A 20935-nucleotide genomic window follows, 5' to 3' on the forward strand; every position below is an offset into this window, starting at 1 on the left:
ATTGGATTTAGTTGAGGCTTATTACAGTCAGAATTCGGGAGGGGGATGAATCTCTGACAGCCTTCTCCAGTTGCTTTGGGATGTTTGAATTTATGGTGATTCCGTTTGGATTAAAAGGGGCCCCGGGGGTCTTCATGCAACTTATTGAGATCCTCCATGGCCTGCTGTTCAGAGGGATGGTAGTTTACTTAGATGACATTCTTATTTACTCCAAAACCATGGAGGAACATGTTGCTTTGGTCAGAGAGGTGTTGCAATGTCTTAGAGATCATCAGCTCTATGCCAAACTGTCTAAGTGCGAGTTTCACAAGAAGCAAGTAACCTTCCTAGGATATGTCGTCTCGCACCAAGGACTGACTATGGATCCAGAAAAGGTGCGAGCTGTGCTCAGTTGGGAACCACCCTCTACTCGCAAACAAGCCCAAAGATTCCTCAGGTTTGCAAATTTTAACAGGGCGTTCCTCCCCCATTTCGCTCGGATTGCTCTGCCCATCACGGAGCTCCTTAAAACTAAGGGGAAGGGGGATTCGGCCACTTTGCCCAACGCCCGGGTGGAGTGGACCCCCCAGTGTCAAGCCTTCGATAGTCTAAAGCAGCTCTTTACGTCCGAGTCTGTCTTGCGACACCCAGACTGCACTCAACCGTTCATAGTTCAAATAGACGCTTCCGACGTAGCGATGGGGGGTGTCCTTCTGCAATGGGGGGAGGATGGACACCTGCGTCCGTGCGCTTATTTTTCCAAAAAGTTTACCCAATCCGAACTCAATTGGGCTATTTGGGAAAAGGAGGCCGCCGCTGTAAAACATGCCTTGACAGTGTGGAGACAGTTTTTGGAGGGTTCCACGGCACCTTTTGAAGTGTGGTCCAATCACAAAAATTTGGTCGCCCTAACGGAGGCCCGCAAACTGTCCGCAAAACAAGTGCGTTGGGCAGACTTCTTTGCCCAATTGCGATTCATCCTGAAGCATGTACCAGGGAAGCAAAATCTACTGGCGGACGCCCTATCTAGACTTCCCCAATATCCCACCAAGGTTGACCGACCCACAGAGTTGCTCTTCACCCCTGCTCACCGGGGTCTAGTGCCCACTCTGGCTGTGCGAACCCGTTCTCAGACTCACTCCTCGCCGCTGCCACTTCCAGAGGGGATGGATGACTCGCGCCGGGGCAAGCCGGTGATGCCTCCCATCTCGCTTCCTCCACACTTGGAGCGATATACAGCCATATCCCCCGAGGCACAGGGACCCGAGCACCCTGTTCTGCCACCCCCCACTCCAGTATCAGCTCTGTCCCCGGTCCAGTTACCAGTCGACACTACTCCGGAGGGGGTGGAAGATCTATCCGAATCCTTTAGGGACACTCTTCTCCGTAGTTGTCACGTGGAACTTTCCTCACAGACCCTTCCAGCTTCTCTAATTAAACGCTGGGAATTTTGGTACAAGGGTAACAATTCAACCCAATCATCTTGATGGTAGTTAACATAACAACGCAAGTAGCATTCTAACACAGCATTTATCCGTTCCGTCTGGCCGTCGGTTTGGGGATGGAAAGCACTAGAGAGACCTTGTTCCACCCCCACCAATTTTAGGAAAGCTTTCCAGAATTTAGCTACATAGCTACTTCCGCGGTGGCTGACCCCCTTGTGCGGAAAACTATGGAGGCGGAAGACATGTGACACAAAGAGGCGGGCCAGTTTTGGGGCGGACGGGATACCTGCGCAAGGGACAAGATGCACCTGTTTAGAGAACAGGTCCGTGATTACCCAAAGTACAGTTTTTCCTTCACTGAGGGGGAGATCGGTCATAAAATCCTTTGCAATTATTTCCCAAGGTCTAGTGGGGGTCTCTAATGGTTGCAACAACCCGGGGGGGTTACCTTGAGACCTTTTGACAGTAACACATACCGGGCAACTGCGGATGAACGAGTCCACATCAGTTCGCATGCCCGCCCACCAAAACTGTCTACATTTTTAGAATTCCAAAGTGTCCTGCGGTCTTGGCTCCATGGACTAGCTGTACCACTTCCTTCCGCAGTCCTTTCGGCACATACAGCTTAGAGTCTTTGTACCAAAAACCCCCACGTTCAGTTAGAGCGGTGGGAAGGGTTCGCGCAGAGAGTTCGGCTTGGCAACCGGAACGAAGTGAGTTCAAAAAAGAGTCCGTTAGACCCCCCCCCATCTGGCATTGTGGGCACTGTGCTGGTGTGAGGGGACACTGATGTCCCCGAAGGGGGTCAGATGGCTGAATTCTCATGCCGCACAGAAAGCTGCAGGCAGCTTTCTTTAAAAAAATCACTAAAATATGAAAATCTAAAAAATAGAACATTCTGACAGTGCAAATGTATTTGGCAACTCAAATTTGCATGGCTTTTCCTCATTACAACAGCCTGAGTACTGACTGCAACTGCAGGTTGCCAATTTTAATTTCAGTTATCTCTGGAGTAGAGGAAGCAAAATCCTTCAGTTCTAAAAGCACAAAAATAAAAAAAGGGATTTACATTTGTGCGTGTGTGATGGGTTGTTCAGCATACATACTTTGGTTTAACCTGTGCTCCTCCAGTTAGCTGTCTCCCTCTCTCTCTGCTAAAGCAGAGGCCATACTCTGTTATAACACTCAGAAAGTTGCATGGTCGAATTAGAAGACAGCAAGTTGCAGCAATTACACTATTGTCACTGTTTTATGGAAAAGCTTGGGAAAATTATGATGTCTCAGTAGCTTGAGTGATTCATCCAAAAGTTTCTCTCTCTATCCCCAGGTGACCTTTTACCTTAAGAGGATTGAGCAAGTGGGTGCTGAGGTAAAAATGTTAAGATGAACATAGCAGGGCCCTTGGAAAATATTGGTTATGATAGAGCATTTAAAAATCCACATTTGAGGCTGGGCAGGTCAGCTGGCTGAATCCAGTTAAGGACCACACATGTAGAATTAGGTTGTTGCTTCTGGAGCCTGGAAAAGAGAATCTAGGAATAAATCTGCTTTATTGATCCATGAAGCTGCTTTATATTGAATCAGCCTATTGGTTTATTTAGCTCAGTACTGCCTACTCTAATTGGCAGCAGCTTTCCAGAGACTCATAGAAGTATCATTCCCAAATCTTTATGCCCAAGATCTTGTAACTGGAAATGCCAGGGATTGAACGTGATTCTTTCTGCACCCAAAACACATGCTTGACCACTGAGCCACAACCCTAAACCATATTACAAAACACATTACTGACAACCAGCCCAAGGCTCTTTTGTTAATTTGCTTTCACAAAATTGCATTTTGTATCATATTCTGCATGTGTGTACACTAAAATCAGACATCTGACTCCATTTGCTCCTTCCAGACTGGTTCCACACTGATGCACAGCACCGCAAACCCCTCCCCCCCTTCAATCATGGTGTAATGCTACCTTTCAGAAAGGAGGTGCAGCATGGAAGCCGGAATCTTTCTTGAATAAAAATTAGCCAAAACACCCTGCTTATGAGCTGCTAGAAGAGACAGGAAGAAAGTGTACAATTTAGCATGTGCTAGAAGCTGCAACTGCCTTCTGCTATACAGGACAGTCAAAGATAACATTCAAATCATAATAGTGTATTTTTTTGGGGTTTTTTTACACAGAAGCTGTAAGTGAAAGCTATGCACATTATCCCTTCAGGAAGGCAGCAGAAGAGCCAACATAAGTTCTTTATCCACCTCTGATTTAAAAATAACTAATTCTAAGAAACATGGGTTTAAAAGAGCAATCCTAAAAAAAGAAGTAAGACCTCTTCTATAGAAAGACAGATTCTTACTTAGATTGAGGTAGTCCTCCAGAAGGAAATTCCATTTTCTTGTCTTCATGTCTGTAAAAGTCATAAGAAATACTGTCCAAAGATGCTGAGAAAACAAGAAATACATCCACCTTAAATAAAAAGTATGTTTCATAGCTTGAAAATTAGGTGTTATTTCCATTATCCATGCAACCTAAGGATTATCCAAACTGTTCAGAAAATTTGAGGTTTAGGATAAAGATATTTATCCTAAAATTGCCTAATCGGTGATCTAGGTGCAAACTGAATTGGAACCGGGGGAAGAGGCAGGTAATGGAGATGTGGCAGTACCGATTGCAAGGCTGGATGTTCTGAGTTAAACAGAAGAGTCTGCATTGCATCATGGAAATTTGCATTCACTAAATACTATCCAGAACCACTTAGATCCCTTTATCAGAACTTTAGCACAAAACCCTTCATGAAAATCTAGAGCTGAAACAGCCAATTGGAGTCAACGTAACTGAATCTGGCACCTGGTAGACCTACCAAAAATACTTAAGTTGCCACAAAGTTGCCACATTTGAATGTTACATTGCATGGATTTTGCACATAATGTACAGATGTACTCATCTGTATGCAATGCTGTACATAGTCAGTCATACTCTAACTGTGAAGCCCTTCCTGTTCGATTGCATCAACTCTCAGAAAAGGGTCAATCTACTTGTGAGGAGCTCCCAGACCACTTCTGGAGACTAGAGTGACTCCACCCCAGAGATCACAGAAGCTGGCCGCTCCTGATCTAAGTTTCCAAAATCCAAAGTTACTTATGCCCACAGTATATATAGATCCTGGGCTCCCAGGGCCACTCGATGTTGCAACGTTCATGAACCCAAAAAATTATATGCAAAGAGATCTTGCATAACATGGTAAGAAACACCTGCGATCATGTGGATCATGGTCACTCTTCTTACTTGACACAATCATGTTAGCTGCCTGCCACATACAAACACGGCACTTCAAAATACCTTTGATGGCACTTAGCTATGACCAGCATTAACCCCAGAATGCCAAGTCCCACCTTTTATTTGATAAAGGTATTACACAAAGCAAATCACATACGAAAAGACACAAACACTAAGAGCAAAGAGTAATACCAAGTTTACAAAAACACTGACTACATCACTTACCATAATTTCTAGAAGTCACCTGCTTGAACACTCCTATAAGGCTGGCAGCATAGCCAATATCTACTTCAAAGCGAGAACATGATATCAGTACACACTTCCCCCTGACAGAGGCTGACAGTTTTTTCCAACCAGTGCATGACTGCAAGAGGGATGTCAAGTAAGGATCTTTACAAACTGAAGATGGCATAGTGGTCTTGAGGGCTGCTTCCATTCCTTCCAGGGGTGACAAAGTAATACAGGAAATTTGCTCCACTGCTTCCACTAGAGAAAAAAACATGATTTTCAAGAAAAAGAATGACTGAATGGGTTATTTTTTTTAGAAATGGCATGAACTCCTTGATGGAACAGGAAAATGAAGAGCACCAGAGATTTTTACACACAGAAGAAAATCCGAACAGAGCCTAGAAAAGTCCACAGAATCATAGAGTTGGAAGGGGCCATACAGGCCATCTAGTCCAACCCCCTGTTCAGGATCAGCCTAGAGCAGTGATGGCGAACCTTTCAGAGACCGAGTGCCCAAACTGCAACCCAAAACCCACTTATTTATCGCCGAGTGCCAATGCGGCAATTTAACCTGAATACCACCCCCAGAGGGGGCCCAGAGGGAGAGGCTAGGGTTGCCAAGTTCCTCTTTGTCATGAGTGGGAGGTTTTTGGGGTGGCGCCTGAGAAGGGCGGGGTTTGGGGAAGGACTTCAGTGCCATAGAGTCCAATTGCCAAAGTGGCAATTTTTTCCAGGGGAACTGATCTCTATTGGTTGGAGATCACTTGTAATAGCAGGAGATCTCCAGCTAGTACCTGGAGATTGGGAACTAGTTCCTTAGTGTTTTCTCTCTACATATCAAGACAAATGGAAAGGTGTTTGGAGGATGGCTTGTGGGCACTTCAAAGGTGGAAAAGGACTGCACGCCCCTCCGCCCGCACCGACCCAGAGGGCGCAGGAGAAGCCTCTGGAGGGAAAGAAGGAAGGAAGGAAAGAAGGAAGAAAGGGAAGGGAGGGGGAAAGGGAAGAAAGGGAGGGAGAGAAAGAAAAAGAGAAAGGGAGAAAGAAATGGAGCGAGGGAGAGAAAGAAAAATAGGGAAAGAAAAGGACGGAGGGAGACGGAGAAAGAAAGAGGCCACTCAAGTATGGGAAGTTTTGCCTTGGATTTGCCACTCTCCAGATGCACATTTTCCCCCATCCGGGGCAGGGCAGAGCCGGAATGGCCAGCGGCTTGGAGGAACCATGCGTGCCGGCAGAGAGGGCTACGCGTGCCGGAAGTGGCACCCGTGCCATAGGTTCGCCAACACGGGCCTAGAGCATCCCTGACAAGTGCTTGTCCAGCCTCTGCTTAAAGACTGCCAGTGAGGGAGAGCTCACCACCTCCCTAGGTAGCTGATTCCACTGCTGAATAACTCTTACTGTAATTCTCTCCCCCCCCCCCCCCATATCCAGCTGGTACCTTTCTGCCTGCAATTTAAACCCATTATTCCAAGTCCTATCCTCTACTGCCAACAGGAACAGCTCCCTGCCCTCCTCTAAGTGACAGCCCTTCAAATACTTAAAGAGAGCAATCATGTCCCCCCTCAACCTACTCTTCTCCAGTCTAAACATTCCCAACTCCCTCAGCCTTTCCTCATAGGGCTTGGTCTCCAGGCCCCTGATCATCCTCGTTGCTCTCCTCTGCACCCCCTCGATTCTGTCCACATCCTTTTTGAAGTGAGGCCTCCAGAATTGCACACAATACTCCAGGTGCGGCCTGACCAATGCAGGGTACAGCGGAAAGACAACATCTTGTGATTTGCATGTTATGCCTCTGTTGATGCACCCCAAGATCGCATTAGCTTTTTTTGTCACTGCATCAAACTGGCTGCTCATATTTAACTTATGGCCCACCAGTACACCAAGGTTTTGTTCACACACACACTGCTGCCCAGAAGTGTATTCCCCATCCAGTATGCATGTCCCTCATTTCTGTTACCCAGATGTAAAACTCAGCACTTACCCTTGTTGAATTGCATCCTGTTCACATCCACCCACTTTTCCAGTGTGTTCAGATCTTGTTGAATTCTATCTCTAACTTCTGGTGTGCTCGCTGCTCCTTCCTATTTGGTGTCCTCTGCAAATTTAATGAGTAGTCCCTCCACACCCTCATCTAGATCATTCATAAAAATATTGAAAAGTACCGGGCCCACAACCAAACCCTGTGGTACCCCCTGGACACCTTTCTCCATTCAGATGAAATGTCACTGACAACTACTCTGAGTGTGGTTCTGCAACCAGTTCCCTATTCACGTAACTATCCTAGGGTCCAGTTCTCAGTCCTCTAGTTTACCCATCAGAACATCATGGGGGACCTTGTCAAAAACCTTACTGAAATCCAGGTAAACAACATCAATTGCATTCCCTCGATCCAGTAAGCTCATCACTCGATCAAAGAAGGAAACAAGGTTGGGCTGGCAGGACCTGTTGGGGACAAATCCATGCTGACTTCCCCGGATCACCAAGTTGCCCTTCAGATGCTCACTGATTGATCTCTTTAATATCTGCTCCAGTATTTTCCCTGGGAAAGAGTCAAACTTACTGGCCTGTAGTTTCCTGGGTCATCCTTCCGCCTTTTTTTGAAAATTGGGATAACGTTCACCCTCCTCCAATCTTGTGGCTCCAAGAGGTCTGGTAGATGATGGACAAAGGTTCTGCAAGCTCTACAAAGTTCTTTGAGCACTCTCAGGTGCATACTGTCTGGACCGGGGGATTTGTACTTATTCAGTGCAGCCAGGTGCTTGTCAACTACCTCCCTGTTCATGTTAACCAGCTGCCCAGATGCTCTGGCTTGCCTACTATAATCTCTAGATGAGCCCGTTGTCTTTTTCAGGGAGAAAATTGAGGCAAAATAAGCATCGAGCCTTTCTGCTTTCTCTGTCTTCTGTCAGAGTTTTTCCATTTTCACCCAACAGTGGATCTATGGCCCACTAAGAAAATCTGGTGATTCTCTCTACTTCTCATTCAGCAGAGACCATTTACGAGTTACTCTACCAGAGTAAAGACTCTGGTAGCACTCAGAATTTTCAAGTATTTATGGGCTGCAAAAATCATTTGAAACAAAACCTTGAACTGCAAGCTCCCTTCTCTCCTATATTCAGTGAGGGGGAAAAGTATTAGATCCCCTGCTGAATTTGCCCGTTTGCCCTCTGACGAAGAAATGACCAGTCGATAATTTTAATGGTAGGTCTATTGTAGCTGTGAGAGGCAGAATAACAACAGGAAAACCCCTAGAAACCCAGAAGACAAAAGTCAGAAATTGATGTGCATTATAATGAGTGAAATAAGTATTTGATCCCTTTGCAAAAGATGACTTAGGACTTGGTGGCAAAACCCTTGTTGGCAATTACAGAGGTCAGACGTTTATTGTAGGTGGCCACCAGGTTTGCACACATCTCAGGAGGTATTTTGTCCCACTCCTCTTTGCAGATACTCTCTAAGTCAGTAAGATTTCGAGGCTGATGTGTAGCTACTTGAACCTTCAGCTCCCTCCACAGATTTTCGATGGGATTAAGGTCTGGAGACTGGCTAGGCCACTCCAGGACCTTAATGTGCTTCTTCTTGAGCCACTCCTTTGTTGCCTTGGCCGTGTGGTTTGGGTCATTGTCATGCTGGAATACCCATCCTCGACCCCTTTTCAATGCCCTGGCTGAGGGAAGGAGGTGCTCACCCAAGATTTGACGATACATGGTCCCGTCCATCGTCCCTTTGATGCGGTGAAGGTGTCCTGTCCCCTTAGCAGAAAAACACCCCCAAAGCATAATATGTCCCCCTCCATGTTTGACGGTGGGGATTGTGTTCTTGGGGTCGTAGGCCGCATTCCTCCTCCTCCAAACACGGCGAGTTGAGTTGATGCCTAAGAGCTCGATTTTGGTCTCATCTGACCACAACACTTTCACCCAGTTCTCCTCTGGGTCATTCAGATGTGCATTGACAAACTGCAGACGGGCCTGTACATGTGCTGTCTTGAGCAAGGGGACCTTGCGGGCTCTGCAAGACCTCAGTCCTTCACGGCGTAGTGTGTTACCAACTGTTTTCATGGTGACTATGGTCCCAGCTGCCCTGAGATCATTGACAAGTCCCCCCCCCCCCCCCCCGTGTAGTTCTGGGCTGCTTCATCACCGTTCTCATGAACATTGCAACTCCACGAGATGAGATCTTGCATGGAGCCCCAGACCGAGGGAGGTTGACAGTTAGGGTTAGGGTTGTCACCTTCTCACCAAGCTGCTTGGCAATAGTCTTGTAGCCCAGTCCAGCCTTGTGCAGGTCTACAATCTTGTCCCTGACATCCTTGGACAGCTCTTTGGTCTTGGTCATGATGGCTAGTTTGGAATCTGATGGATTGATTGCTTCTGTCGACAGCAGAACCCTAACCCTAATCTGGCTGGTTGATAGGGGATCAAATACTTATTTCACTCATTATAATGCACATCAATCTCTGACTTTTGTGTTCTGAGTTTCTGGGGTTTTTCCTGTTTTTAATGTCTCTCACAGCTACAATAAATCTACCATTAAAATTATGGACTGGTCATTTCTTCGTCAGAGGGCAAACGGGCAAATTTAGCAGGGGATCAAATACTTCTTTCCCTCACTGTATCTGTTCTGTACACTTAAATGCATAACTTTTATTGAGAACTTACTCTAAATAAAACCAACTTATTCCTCTGGCATTCATCCAGTGCAGACTGGATTAGATATTTAGTGAATGGGCATTACTACCAAGAATCTTGTCCAGATCTCTGCACTTAAGCAAATCACCCAAAGCACTACCACCACACGCCTCAGCCAGCGGCTTACTTACTGAGTTGGTTGTAATCTTCTAGACTGAAATTCCACATCTTTGTTGCAGGATCTGAAACAGGACAGAATATGATAAATTATGGTAGGATAGAAAACTTCTTGCCCTGACCTGGATGGCCCAGACTAGCCCGACCTCATCAGATCTTAGAAGCTAAGCTTGGTAAGTTCTAATTAAGTACTTGGATAGGAGACCTCTGAGGAAGTCCAGAGTTGCTATGCAGAGGCAGGAAATGGCAAACCTTGAAAACCCTGTGGAGACTGCCTTGAAAACCCTGTGTTGTTGTAATAAGGCAGCTGCAACTTAACAGCATGATCCACTGGAAAACATCATACCAATATGTTCAGAAGGCAGGGGTTACCTTAGGTTATCAGAAAGGTTTCTGATGGGCTGCTGCTCTGGAGGCTCTTAGGCATCTAGGGGCAAGCTGAGCCAAGTGGCCACCATGGTGCTGGCCATACCACAAAGTCTGCTTCGCTCAAATGGGCAAGCCTCTGGCTTGGATCCGAGCTACCAGCACCACAGGGACCACACTCAGCACAGCTTGCTCCAGGGCTCTTTTAACATCTCAGGCAGCTCCTAGTGACAAAGCCTACGCAAGAGGTTTCGGCATGAACATAAGGTCATGCAGAAGACGTTGCCCATACTACAGCTTCTCAGTCACCTTGGTGGCCCTGCTGATGACATTTAGAACAAGCTCAAGGCCACCCAGAGAGCATGAATACAAGATACACTTGCGATCCCCATGAAGAAATGGTCTTTGTAATTGTCTTAGCTTATTCATGCTAATCCTTTCCAATAACCAAGACTCACAATGACACTTCGTGTATGCATCACAAGGCACAGAAAGGTAGTCCACGCGTGCCAGTAACAAAAATAAAGGTAAGCTTTAAAAGCCATGAGACACAAGCTTTCTTGAATATGCTTGCATATTCAAGTATAATTTCTTATCAATTACCTGATGAGTTCATTGAAGAGAAATATTTTAAAACTGTATCAGCTTCTGAAAATTCCTGAGAAGAAGGAAACACTGTCTATTTCAGCTCCAGAAATACCATGAGGCCATTGGTTAAGCTAAAAGTGAGTCCAGGATCCCATGATCCCCACCATTTAGGCCCTGGGCTGTTTCCACACAGAGGTTTTGCTCCAGTTTGGCATTTGGAGAGGTATCAACACAACATTATTGTCACCTACAGTTGCCAACTCTAGGAAGGGCAAGGTTTGGTGAGGGAAAGGACATCTGATGGGTATAATGCCATGGAATCCACCGTCCAAAATAGCCATTTTCTCCAGGTGAACAGATCTCCATCGTCTGGAGATCAGTTGTAATTCTGGGAGACCTCCAGGCCCCACCTAGAGGTTGGCAGCCCTGCTGCCACCTAGTCATCCCTTTTCCGTATTTCCCCCTGCTTTGCTGTGATCTTTCCCAAACCTGGTTTGGTGTGATGTCTGTGGAAAGATTACAGTAAAAGCATGTTTGTATGCTGCAGGATGGGAAGGTGTGCATGCTTGCAGCTCCCGCCCACATTGCTGCATCTTCCTTCCCTCCTGGCACCAGAGGGCTATTTCAGGGTGTTTTAAAAAAATAATTAGCTGACATGCTACTACAGCATGATAACTATAACAATGTATCTACTCTGTGTGTGTGTGTGTGTGTGTGTGTGTGTGTGTGTGTGTGTGTGTGTGTAAAGTACCGTCAAATCGCAGCTGACTTATGGCGACCCCTTTTTGGGGTTTTCATGGCAGGTGACTTTGCCAGTGCCTTCCTCTGCACAGCAACCCTGGACTTCCTTGGTGGTCTCCCATCCAAATACTAACCAGGGCTGACCCTGCTTAGCTTCTGAGATCTGACAAGATCAGGCTAGCCTGGGCCATCCAGGTCAAGGCAATGTATCTACTAGATCAGCTAAATTCCCAGCTTCTTTAAAAATTAGGCAGTCTCCAGCTCTTTGTAGTGTCTTTATATCTCTGCAATGAAAAGGGCTAGAGAGACTTTTTTTAAAAACATCAAAACTGGAAATTTAGAGGACTTAGGCTGGGATCAGGAGAGAAGGCAGTATGGTATAACCCAATCTCATCAGATCTTGGAAGCTAAGCAGGGTCAGTACTTCAAAGAGAGACCTCCAAGGAAAACTGCAGAAGAAAGCAATGGCAAACCATCTCCGCTTCTCACTTGCCTTGAAAGCCCCTTGCTGGGTCACCAGAAGTTAGCTGTTACTATACACACACACAGGGTTGGATCGCTCAAGCTAACTTGATCTCATCAGATCTCGGAAGCTTAAGCAGGGCCAGCCAGGGTTAGTACTTGGATGAGAGACTACCAAGGAAGTCCAAGGCTGCTATACAAACAATGGCAAACCACCTCTGTTCTTGTTGCCTTGAAAACCCTATGGGGTCGCCATAAGTTGGCTGCAACTTCACAGCACTTTCCACCACCAGCAGGGTGTAACCCTACGATTCTCTTCTGCTAAGTCTTCATTCATGGGAAAAAGACTTCCTACAATGAAGATTTACTTTTTCTGGTGGAGGAAATCCCTAGTAGACAGTGATAAAGCTACATTAATATGTCAATTGCCAATTTTAAAAATAAACTCCAAAGCCCTCCACTAGCATGAAGGGGAGGGACTGGCGGCCATAGGAAGCTGAGGCAGGGGAAGTGTAAGGACTTCTGCGACGTGGATGCTCCAGTGCCACTGTGCATGCCTCTGCTGTGGCAATGCAAGCTACTTGGAGAATCATCTCTGTAGGTACAGAGTCACTTACCTGAAACAGGGCCAACTATTCCCCTCCCACCTCATATGTAACCCAGAGCAAATGCATATATGTGAGGAGAGGTACAGGCCTCCCTCCCTCAGTGTGCAAGGAGAGATACAGGGAATTTCTTTTACCCTCCACATACCACAATGTTGTACATGTCAGTCAACAAGATTATATAAACTGAGTATATTAACTGAGTATATATATTAACCTGCTGGTTAATTTGGAACTGCCAATGTAGTCCTCAGAGCAAGAGTTTCTCTACTAAATATACTACCAAGAGATTGTCAGGACCAAGATTTTTATTGCCTTCCTCTAGGCATAGAGCAGGGGGTCACGGGGGAGGGGGAGTATGGGAGGGGAGATAGCTGTGAATTTCCTGCATAATGCAGATTGGACTAGATGACCCTTGGGGTCCCTGCCAGCTCTGTTTCTAAGACAAGACCTCATGACACACAAAGAAGCAACACATAAGAGGCAAAGATCATAAACTACCAAGAAGTTCTGAGAGTCCCATTCTGGCTTCAAGGGCTATAGAAGAAACACAGACACCTTGAATACTCCACAGGTTATAGCTCATCCAGGTTTGAACTCTGCATCTATGTGGGCTAGATGTGTGCTCTTTTTAGGGAGGGAAACGAAAACAAAGCTTTTCAGGATTTAGCAAAAGCTCCCCATTTTAGCATATCTACAGTTTACAGCACAATCTCACCTGTGAAGGTATCTACATGTACTGCCTGCTGCACAATGACAAGACACAAGACAATAATCAATAGTCTTACCATATTTTTTGCTTGGTAAGCTCCTGAACATTTCAATAAGCTTTGCATTGTACCCTATGTTAACCTGGAATCGGTCTTCAGAGTGCTTCACACATTTTCCTTTGAGGATACTGTGTGCTTTTCTCTGTACAGGTGTTGCCAAGAAGTTTCCTGTACTCCCAGCTACTGCTGAATTCTGTCCTCTGGCCTCCAATGGATTTTTTGTAACACAGAACTGCAATATGCTACTACTTTGTTTTTTGGAAAAGAGTTCAGAGTCTGGATTTCTAGCAGTTCCCAGCTTTTCACAACCATCTGTAGTATTGTTGGTGGTATTTGACAGTAGCGCATGTTTGATGCCATCACGTCCACTGGTGGATATGTTTGAGGTTTGTAGATCTTTAGTAGTCTCAGGGTCCCCATTACCACCAAGCCTAGAATGACACTGTTCTGGGGCTGCAGCACAATACTTAGGTGGATGCAACAAATTAGAATGAGACTGCAGATCTGAAGAAGGTGAATAAGGGTAACTCAAGGAATCCTGCACCACTGATGAGGACCACTCAATGCGACTAGGCTGGCTAACTAAATCTTGACTAGAGCCCTCTGGATAATTCTTCTGCTGCATGCTGTGTAGCATGGCTGCTGCTTGGGATGGGTTCCAGTGACTACTCTCCATTTGAAAGCTCTTCTGTGCACCATGGTTGCTGCTGGAGTCCTGGAGGTGATGAGTATCAAGCCTGGCATGATGGATTTCTCTATTCAAAGGCTGCTTAAAATTTCCTTGACAGCTTTTAAGACTGTTCAGGTCAGGCAACTTCTTAGCAGCAGCACCCTGCTGAGCTGCCAGTCGCTCTGCTCTCCTTGCCAAAGCCTTCTGCCTGTTCTCCTCAATCTTCCTTTTCTGTTCTTCTGTAAGCCCAGATGACATCTCCCATTAAATGCTCGTTGAAAGTCTATAAAAAAAAACCAAGGAATCCAATTAATTGAACGTGCAAGAGGCACTTCAGCCCATATCTACATGAACACGAATAATCAAACTGATTATTAATATTGTCTTTCCCATCCTATTCCAAAATTCAAGGCAAGCAATAACATACCTTTAACTCTAGTTAATCCTCACAGTTACACTGCAAAATATGTTAGGCCAAGAGACAGCTGAATAAACAGTGCAACCAGTTCCTACTGGGATTAGGTAGAGAATGTCTAGCTCAGAGTACAGGTTGAGTATCCCTTATATGGACTGCTTGGGACCAAAAGTGGTCTGTATTTCGGATTTTTCCAAATATTGGAATTTTTTGGAATTTTTGCATCAACATAATGAGATATCTTGGGGATGGGACCCAAGTTCATGTATGTTTTATATACACTTTATACACATAACCTGAATGTAATTTTAAACAATATTTTTAATTATGCTGTGTACATTGAACCATCAGAAAGCAAAGGTGTAACTATCTCACCAGAAGACCTGTATCAGCTGTTAAATAAGAGCAACAACAAACTAAGAACGGCAGGCTTTCAGTCTCCACCTACGATACAGCGTAGACTGTATTTTTTTAGGGGAGAGGAAACACTGAAAGCAGGCAGCACAGATCTGCCTGCATGCCGGCTCGAAGGGTCCGGTTTTCGGATCAGTCCAGATATGAGATGTCAGGAAAAGGGATACCGTACCTGTATATGACTTCCAAGCAGATTGGAGACCTAGAAACTTCCACCACAAAAATTAAGCCCTGGTTTGCCACACTCACTTAGTCCAGCACAGGACCAGGAGACATTTGTTGCACTGAACTTGTACACTTAAACATGTATCTGAACTGTGTTACCTTAGCAGCCTACAGGATTAGATGCTGGTATAGTGTTATACTGAAAACTACACATTTCCTCATTGAATAGCAATAGAAAAAGATGTGTACATAAATCACACTAGACATCAAAATAATCATTCAAGCCCTCAGTTCAAAAAAGTTTATGGGTTCAAAAAAGTTTATTTGGACACCGGTTGATTTTTCCTTGACCAACACAGTTTGAATCCACCCACAGCAATAAGCTGTGACCATAAATGATGAGTATCTTTTTGCAAAACAGTCATTGATAGAATACTGATGAAGGGGATATATTAAATTGGAAGGAAGCTGTCTAGCTCAAAGTATCTAACTTAAGTTTTCACACAACCAGTCAACAGGTGGCTACTCAAACTGCATACCACCCCCCAAGCCAGCGCAATCTGTAGCAAAGCTAATATCTATTCTTCTGTCTGATATCAAGTAAAATTCAAAAGAAGCTCTTGGACTTCATTTGCTTCCTAAATAAAGAGCACTGGATGAAACAGGCAGCTACAAAAGAGCTAAAAGTACTGAAAACCAAGATTACGTTGAACAGAAACAAGCAGTTTTCATGTACATAGGGCCTTGCTTTAAATAAGTATCCAGCTCTGCACAACTTCCTATACACCAGGGGTGGGGAACATCAGGCCGGGGGGTCATATAAAGCCTGTGAAATCATTTGGTCTAGCCCTTTGTGGGTTCTGGCAAATCTCTATCTCAGAAGGATCTAAGACTGGCGATTCAAGGCAGACGTGAGCTTGTTTTGCAAAGGAACCTTTTTCCCCCTGCAGAAGAGTCATTAGCTATGGAGCTGCTAGGACAGTCCAAGAAACTGTGTTAACCCTTTCCCACCCGGGCCGTGGAGAAACGTATTCCCTCTGTACTACAAGAGGGCTGGGGGTGGAAGTCGCGACAATGGAGGGGGTCAAAGGGGGCAGGGCCAGAATGTGCGCGAGAGAGTTCTTAGCCTGTGTGTCCTCATTTCATCCCTGCAGGTGGAGGTAGCAGGAGCTGGCTGTAGAATCTGGCCCCAACCTTGCAGAGCAGGAGCAACCTCTGACATGCGGCTGGACAGCTACACCCAGCTGGTGCAACAGACCATCCTGTGCTACCAGGTGGGTGAGTGCACCACCAGTTGGATGCTTGCCTGTGCCCGGGGGGGGGGGGTGTGATCTGGGAAGCTGCCTGCTTGGGGCTTGTTCGGTACCCCCTCTCCTTTCTGGTTCTTTCCTGTCCAAGTCCTGCAAAAGACACGTGGGGCGGGAAAGTGCCAGATCGGTGTGTTACTAGACCGGGTTCCTTCGCCTACAAGCCCCGAGCGGCTTGTTGCTCACTCCGTCTTGTGTTTGCTGCCTTGCCTGAATCTCTCGGGGCCCAGCTGGGGACGGCAGAGCTCAAAAGCGAGTCGTTTTACATGGCAGACACTCGGAGCTGTCTCCAGTCGTGCCTCTTGGCTAAATGTCTGACCATATATAGCAGGCTAAATTTTAAGTTGATAATTGTTTATGGCCCGCAAACGATGTTATAAATATCCAAATGGCCCTTGGCAGAAAAAAGGTTCCCCACCCCTGCTATACACTGAAGCAACACGTATCATTCAAGGGCCACAAACAGGCATTTTCCCACAAGGGGTTAGAAGGCTGGAAACAAATTATTTTTTTCCACTGTGAAAACGGTTTGAGAACAGCTTCACTCCTCATAGTGCACACTTATTTCTGCTCCTGTCTCCTTTGGTCAAGCAAATGTGCAGTTTCTTGCAAAACACAAACATTTACAACAGCCTCTTTTCTTTTCACCGGGGGCAGGGGAGCGCCCTCCCAACAAACAGCCATGTTTTTTGCAAAACATCTCCGCTGTTTGATAAAAAGCAACATCTGTATGGAGCCTAAACTAAGCCCCCCAAGTCAAAAAGAGTTCACAACACAGTATGACTGACTGACTGACTTACTTACTGCCTTTGCTACATACAAATGAAACGAAGCTGGGTCGCATTTGCTGCTGCTGCTGCCGCCGCCAATCACGTTCAGACGTTAGTCCTGCCCCCTTTAGAACCGAGTCTGCCGCCCCCTCCCCCCTCCCCCCTCCCCCCGAGGGTTGACGCGCCGCGGCCCTATTCGCGACGGCGGGCGGGCAGCGGTTCTTGGGTCGGGGCCAGGGGAGGGCGGGGTTTGGGGAGGGTCTTCAGTGCCATAGAGTCCAATGGCCCAAGCGGCCGTTTCCCTGGAGATCAGTTGCACTAGCGGGAGATGTGGGGCTGGTCCCCGGTGGCCGCCCGGCCTCCCATTCGCCCGCCCCGCTCCTCAGCCAACAGGCCCCCGGCCCTCACAACCGGAGCCCCGCTTCCCAGCCCCGCGCTCATACAGCCGCCTCCTTAAGCGAAAGCTTCACGCCTCCGGGCGCCGAAACCGGAGTTCCGCTTGTACACCAACCCTGCAAGCCCGCTTCACCGCGTCTTTCTGAAAAACAAAGCCGTTCTTACCTGAACTCCGCCAACCTCCACTGGCCGCGGCGGCCCGAGGCCGGCACTAGGGCGCCGCGGCACACCTCCCCCGGCTCCCTGACTACAGTTCCCAGGATGCAAAGCGCGCCGCAGCCCGGGGGGGCGGGGCGGGGCTCCCTTTCCCTCGACGCTCTCGCTTGCAGGAGCGGCTGTGCCAGCGGAAATGACGTTTTAGCCGGTCTGTCACTCAAAAGGAGCGGATGTCCTCGCCGCTGCAGCGGCCTGGGAGGGCTTCCTCCTTCGCCAAACAGGACAGCCCCCCTGATGCCTTACAGGCAGCTCTTCTTTCCGGGGGATGGGTGGAGAGCTGCCAGGCGGACTCGGTCGTTGGTCGATAGCGGGTGCACAGCTCAAAAGTTCATTTCACGAATACTTTTTTAAAACCTTCCTTAATGAAGCGTTGGAGCAACCATTGCCTTCTTTCAGGACCTTTCATCCCCCGCAAATCATAATAGAGACCCTACAGCTCCAGAATTTTACAACAGTATACTTTTCCAGCTTTTTCTGAGTGTTTCTCCCTCAACCCTAATTATAGAGAGCGTTATGAGTCACCATATTTATTTAAAGTATTCTAACTGCCTCTCAGGATATTGCTCCCAATATGGTTTAAAAATAAGGAAACACTGAAATTTTATGACCCACCACCCTAGTATTTTTTTGTTTTTTTGTTTTTTTAAGTTATACTATAGGGACAGGGTAAATGCCTGAACGGGCATTAAACAAATTATAGTTCTGCAAAAAAACAGTAGCATGCTTTGCAGACACTCCAGAACAGTATTTTATAAATCAAAACGTGGAGAGGGCTTGCATGTATTAACCCTTTCCAGGCCAAAATGCCTCCAGAACACCCCGGAATGGCCCAGAATGGGCATTAAATAAATTATAGTTCTGCAAAAAATAGTGGCATGCCTTGCAGACACTCCAGAACAATATTGTAGAAATCAAAATGCAGAGAGAGTACGCATTTATTAACCCTTTCCAGGCCAAAATGCCTCCGGAACGGGCCACAACAGATATTAAGCAAATAACAGGACCACAAAAAACTGTGGGATGTGTTAAAAGCCCTCCAGAACTTGTGCCAGAGGGAGTGAACTACTGCTGCCGGGGACAGGGGAAGGTAAGATGGCTGTTGTGTGGGTTCGCCTGGCAAAATCCAAACTTTCCTACTCACACGACAGCCATCCAGGGTTTCCTGAGATCTTTCTCACAAATTTGTAGCAAAGCAGATTTGGAAAAAATTAGAGACAAGCAGGGGAAACCCCAGAAGGTGCGCAAATGCACAATAATGCAGTGGGGAAGCAGGAAAAAAACACTTCCCAACAACACCAAGCATGAGCCAAATACTGTGTGTGGACATGTCTGGGAGAAATGCTAAGCAGATCTACTAAGAACTCCTATTTTATTCAGTGAGGCTTACTCCCAGGAATGTGTTCTCAGGCTCATGACATCCTGCATCACTGAAGTACTCCGACATCACTGACGTTCTTGAGCCAGCATGGTGTAGTGGTTAAGAGTGGCAGATTCTAATCTGGAGAACCAGGTTTAATTCCCCACCCCTCCACATGAAGCCTGCTGGGTGACCTTGGGCTAGTCACAGTTCTCTCAGAACTATCTCATAATCTGTAGCAGGAATGTCTATCTCATAAGACCATATTTGGACATCCACATCCTCTGTGTCTATTTTACTAAACTATAAACTATCATTTGTGATTCTTGTAGGTTATCCGGGCTGTATGACCGTGGTCTTGGTATTTTCTTTCCTGACGTTTCGCCAGCAGCTGTGGTAGGCATCTTCAGAGGAGTAACACTGAGCTTCATGATCACTCTATATATTCAATTTTAACATCATTCTCATCTCCAGATAAGACACATTCATTACATTCATTTGTGAATCAATAGTATAATGTCTTCACATTTAAATCATAAAACACAATTATATGCTTACATTGCATTAGTTAGCATTTGCTAGCCTTGTGGTTAGGAGGGTAGAGAACATGTAATGTCCTTGGTAGGGTGAAAAGGCATGTAATGTCATTGAAGAAGGGTAGAAAAACAGTGTATGGCATTGAACAGGCAAGAAGACTGTTCATAGCCAATAAGATATGAAGAGGCTTTTGTGCTCCTTCATTAAAAGAGGTGGTGGAGCTCTTCTCAGTGCTGGTGGAGCTCTTCTCAAGGTTTACCTTGAAAGGGTAAAGGAGCTCTTTACTGAAAGTATAAAGAAGCATTTCTCCTGCCATCTGTCAGTGTAATTTCAGAAACATAAGTCCTGCTGTCTGTTCACACATTGGTCAACTCTGAGAAGCCCACAAACAAGACATCTGCAGCAGCATTGTCCTGCCTGTGTTTTCCAAACTACCTTGGTTTAGTAAAAACAAACAAAGAACAGTAACACTGTCTGTGATTTGGAGGTCGTCGTAGCCTACCTTACAGGTTCATTACAAAGTTTACTATAATAGTGTGTGTTGCGTGCTATGGATACTTTCATGCCCGCCCCCCACTTCATTTGCTGCTCATTAGCAGCTTGAAAACGATCTGCTGCTTCTTTTGCCCCACCTCCGACACCTTCACGTTTTACAGTTTTACATTTCTTCACACTATCGTTTTATCTTCCATGGCACAGTGCGGCAACCATAAAAAAAAACACATGGGCATGTCCAGCCATGCATCCTGTAGAAGCTTAGGATGCTCTGACTTTTAAGGTTTCCTCGCCCCTGTGAGGCTGTCACCCTCCGCTGGGATGGAATGCCCGATGCCAGAGGACCCTTGCCTCGTCCTTGATGGGGATGCAGTCCCGTCTTTCCACTGCCCCTGCACCGGCTCAGGCAGCCTGCTCTCGGCCTATCGGGGCTTCGGAGGATCTCAGAAACAGCTTCAAATCAGAAAACTGTGCATCTGCAGAGCAGCAAACCCAGCACAAACTTCCCCTGCATAAATGGTTTTGGTTTCAGGTCAATGGATGCAACTTGTAGGGAGGTGTGAAACCCCCTGAGAAATGTTGTTGATCTTGTAGAAACACTTGTGTCTTTCATCAAAGAACCTGCAGATGTTTTGCTAGGGTTAGTCCCTCCAACTTAGCATTTTTGCTTTAGGTGCAATCCAGTGCTCATGCCTGATGGTTGCAACTGCACTGGCTATGTTTTCTTCTGGCAGGGCTTCAGTGCCTTTAATATTATCCAGCTGGAATCAACCCAGCAATGGCTTAAATGGCCTGCCTTCACAAGACTCATAGCACATTTCTGCAAGCAATGGATGCCTCTACCAACTGGGAAAATTCCTCTATTGTTATAATGACACTAAGGTGATTATCTGGCTTGTAAGCAACTAGAGCTGAATGCATTGTATATATGCAAAG

The 20935-nt window shown here is 46.3% G+C and overlaps 1 protein-coding gene across 1 annotated transcript in view; it reads right to left on the minus strand.

Annotated features, from left to right (window-relative positions):
* The window catches only part of SMARCAL1 (SWI/SNF related, matrix associated, actin dependent regulator of chromatin, subfamily a like 1), a 64862-nt gene extending 47254 nt beyond the window's left edge, over positions 1–17608 (minus strand). Inside the window, exons 1-5 of the mRNA XM_056861518.1 lie at positions 17560–17608; positions 13276–14210; positions 9740–9790; positions 4918–5178; positions 3773–3823 (exon numbers count right to left, since the gene is read on the minus strand). Of these exons, the coding sequence (XP_056717496.1) occupies positions 3773–3823; positions 4918–5178; positions 9740–9790; positions 13276–14185 (1273 nt within the window). The 5' untranslated portion in view covers positions 14186–14210; positions 17560–17608. The remainder of the gene's footprint in view (positions 1–3772; positions 3824–4917; positions 5179–9739; positions 9791–13275; positions 14211–17559) is intronic.
* Between the last annotated feature and the right edge of the window lie 3327 nt (positions 17609–20935).

This window comes from Euleptes europaea, chromosome 15, assembly GCF_029931775.1.
Source record: "Euleptes europaea isolate rEulEur1 chromosome 15, rEulEur1.hap1, whole genome shotgun sequence".
Classification (NCBI taxonomy): domain Eukaryota; kingdom Metazoa; phylum Chordata; class Lepidosauria; order Squamata; family Sphaerodactylidae; genus Euleptes; species Euleptes europaea.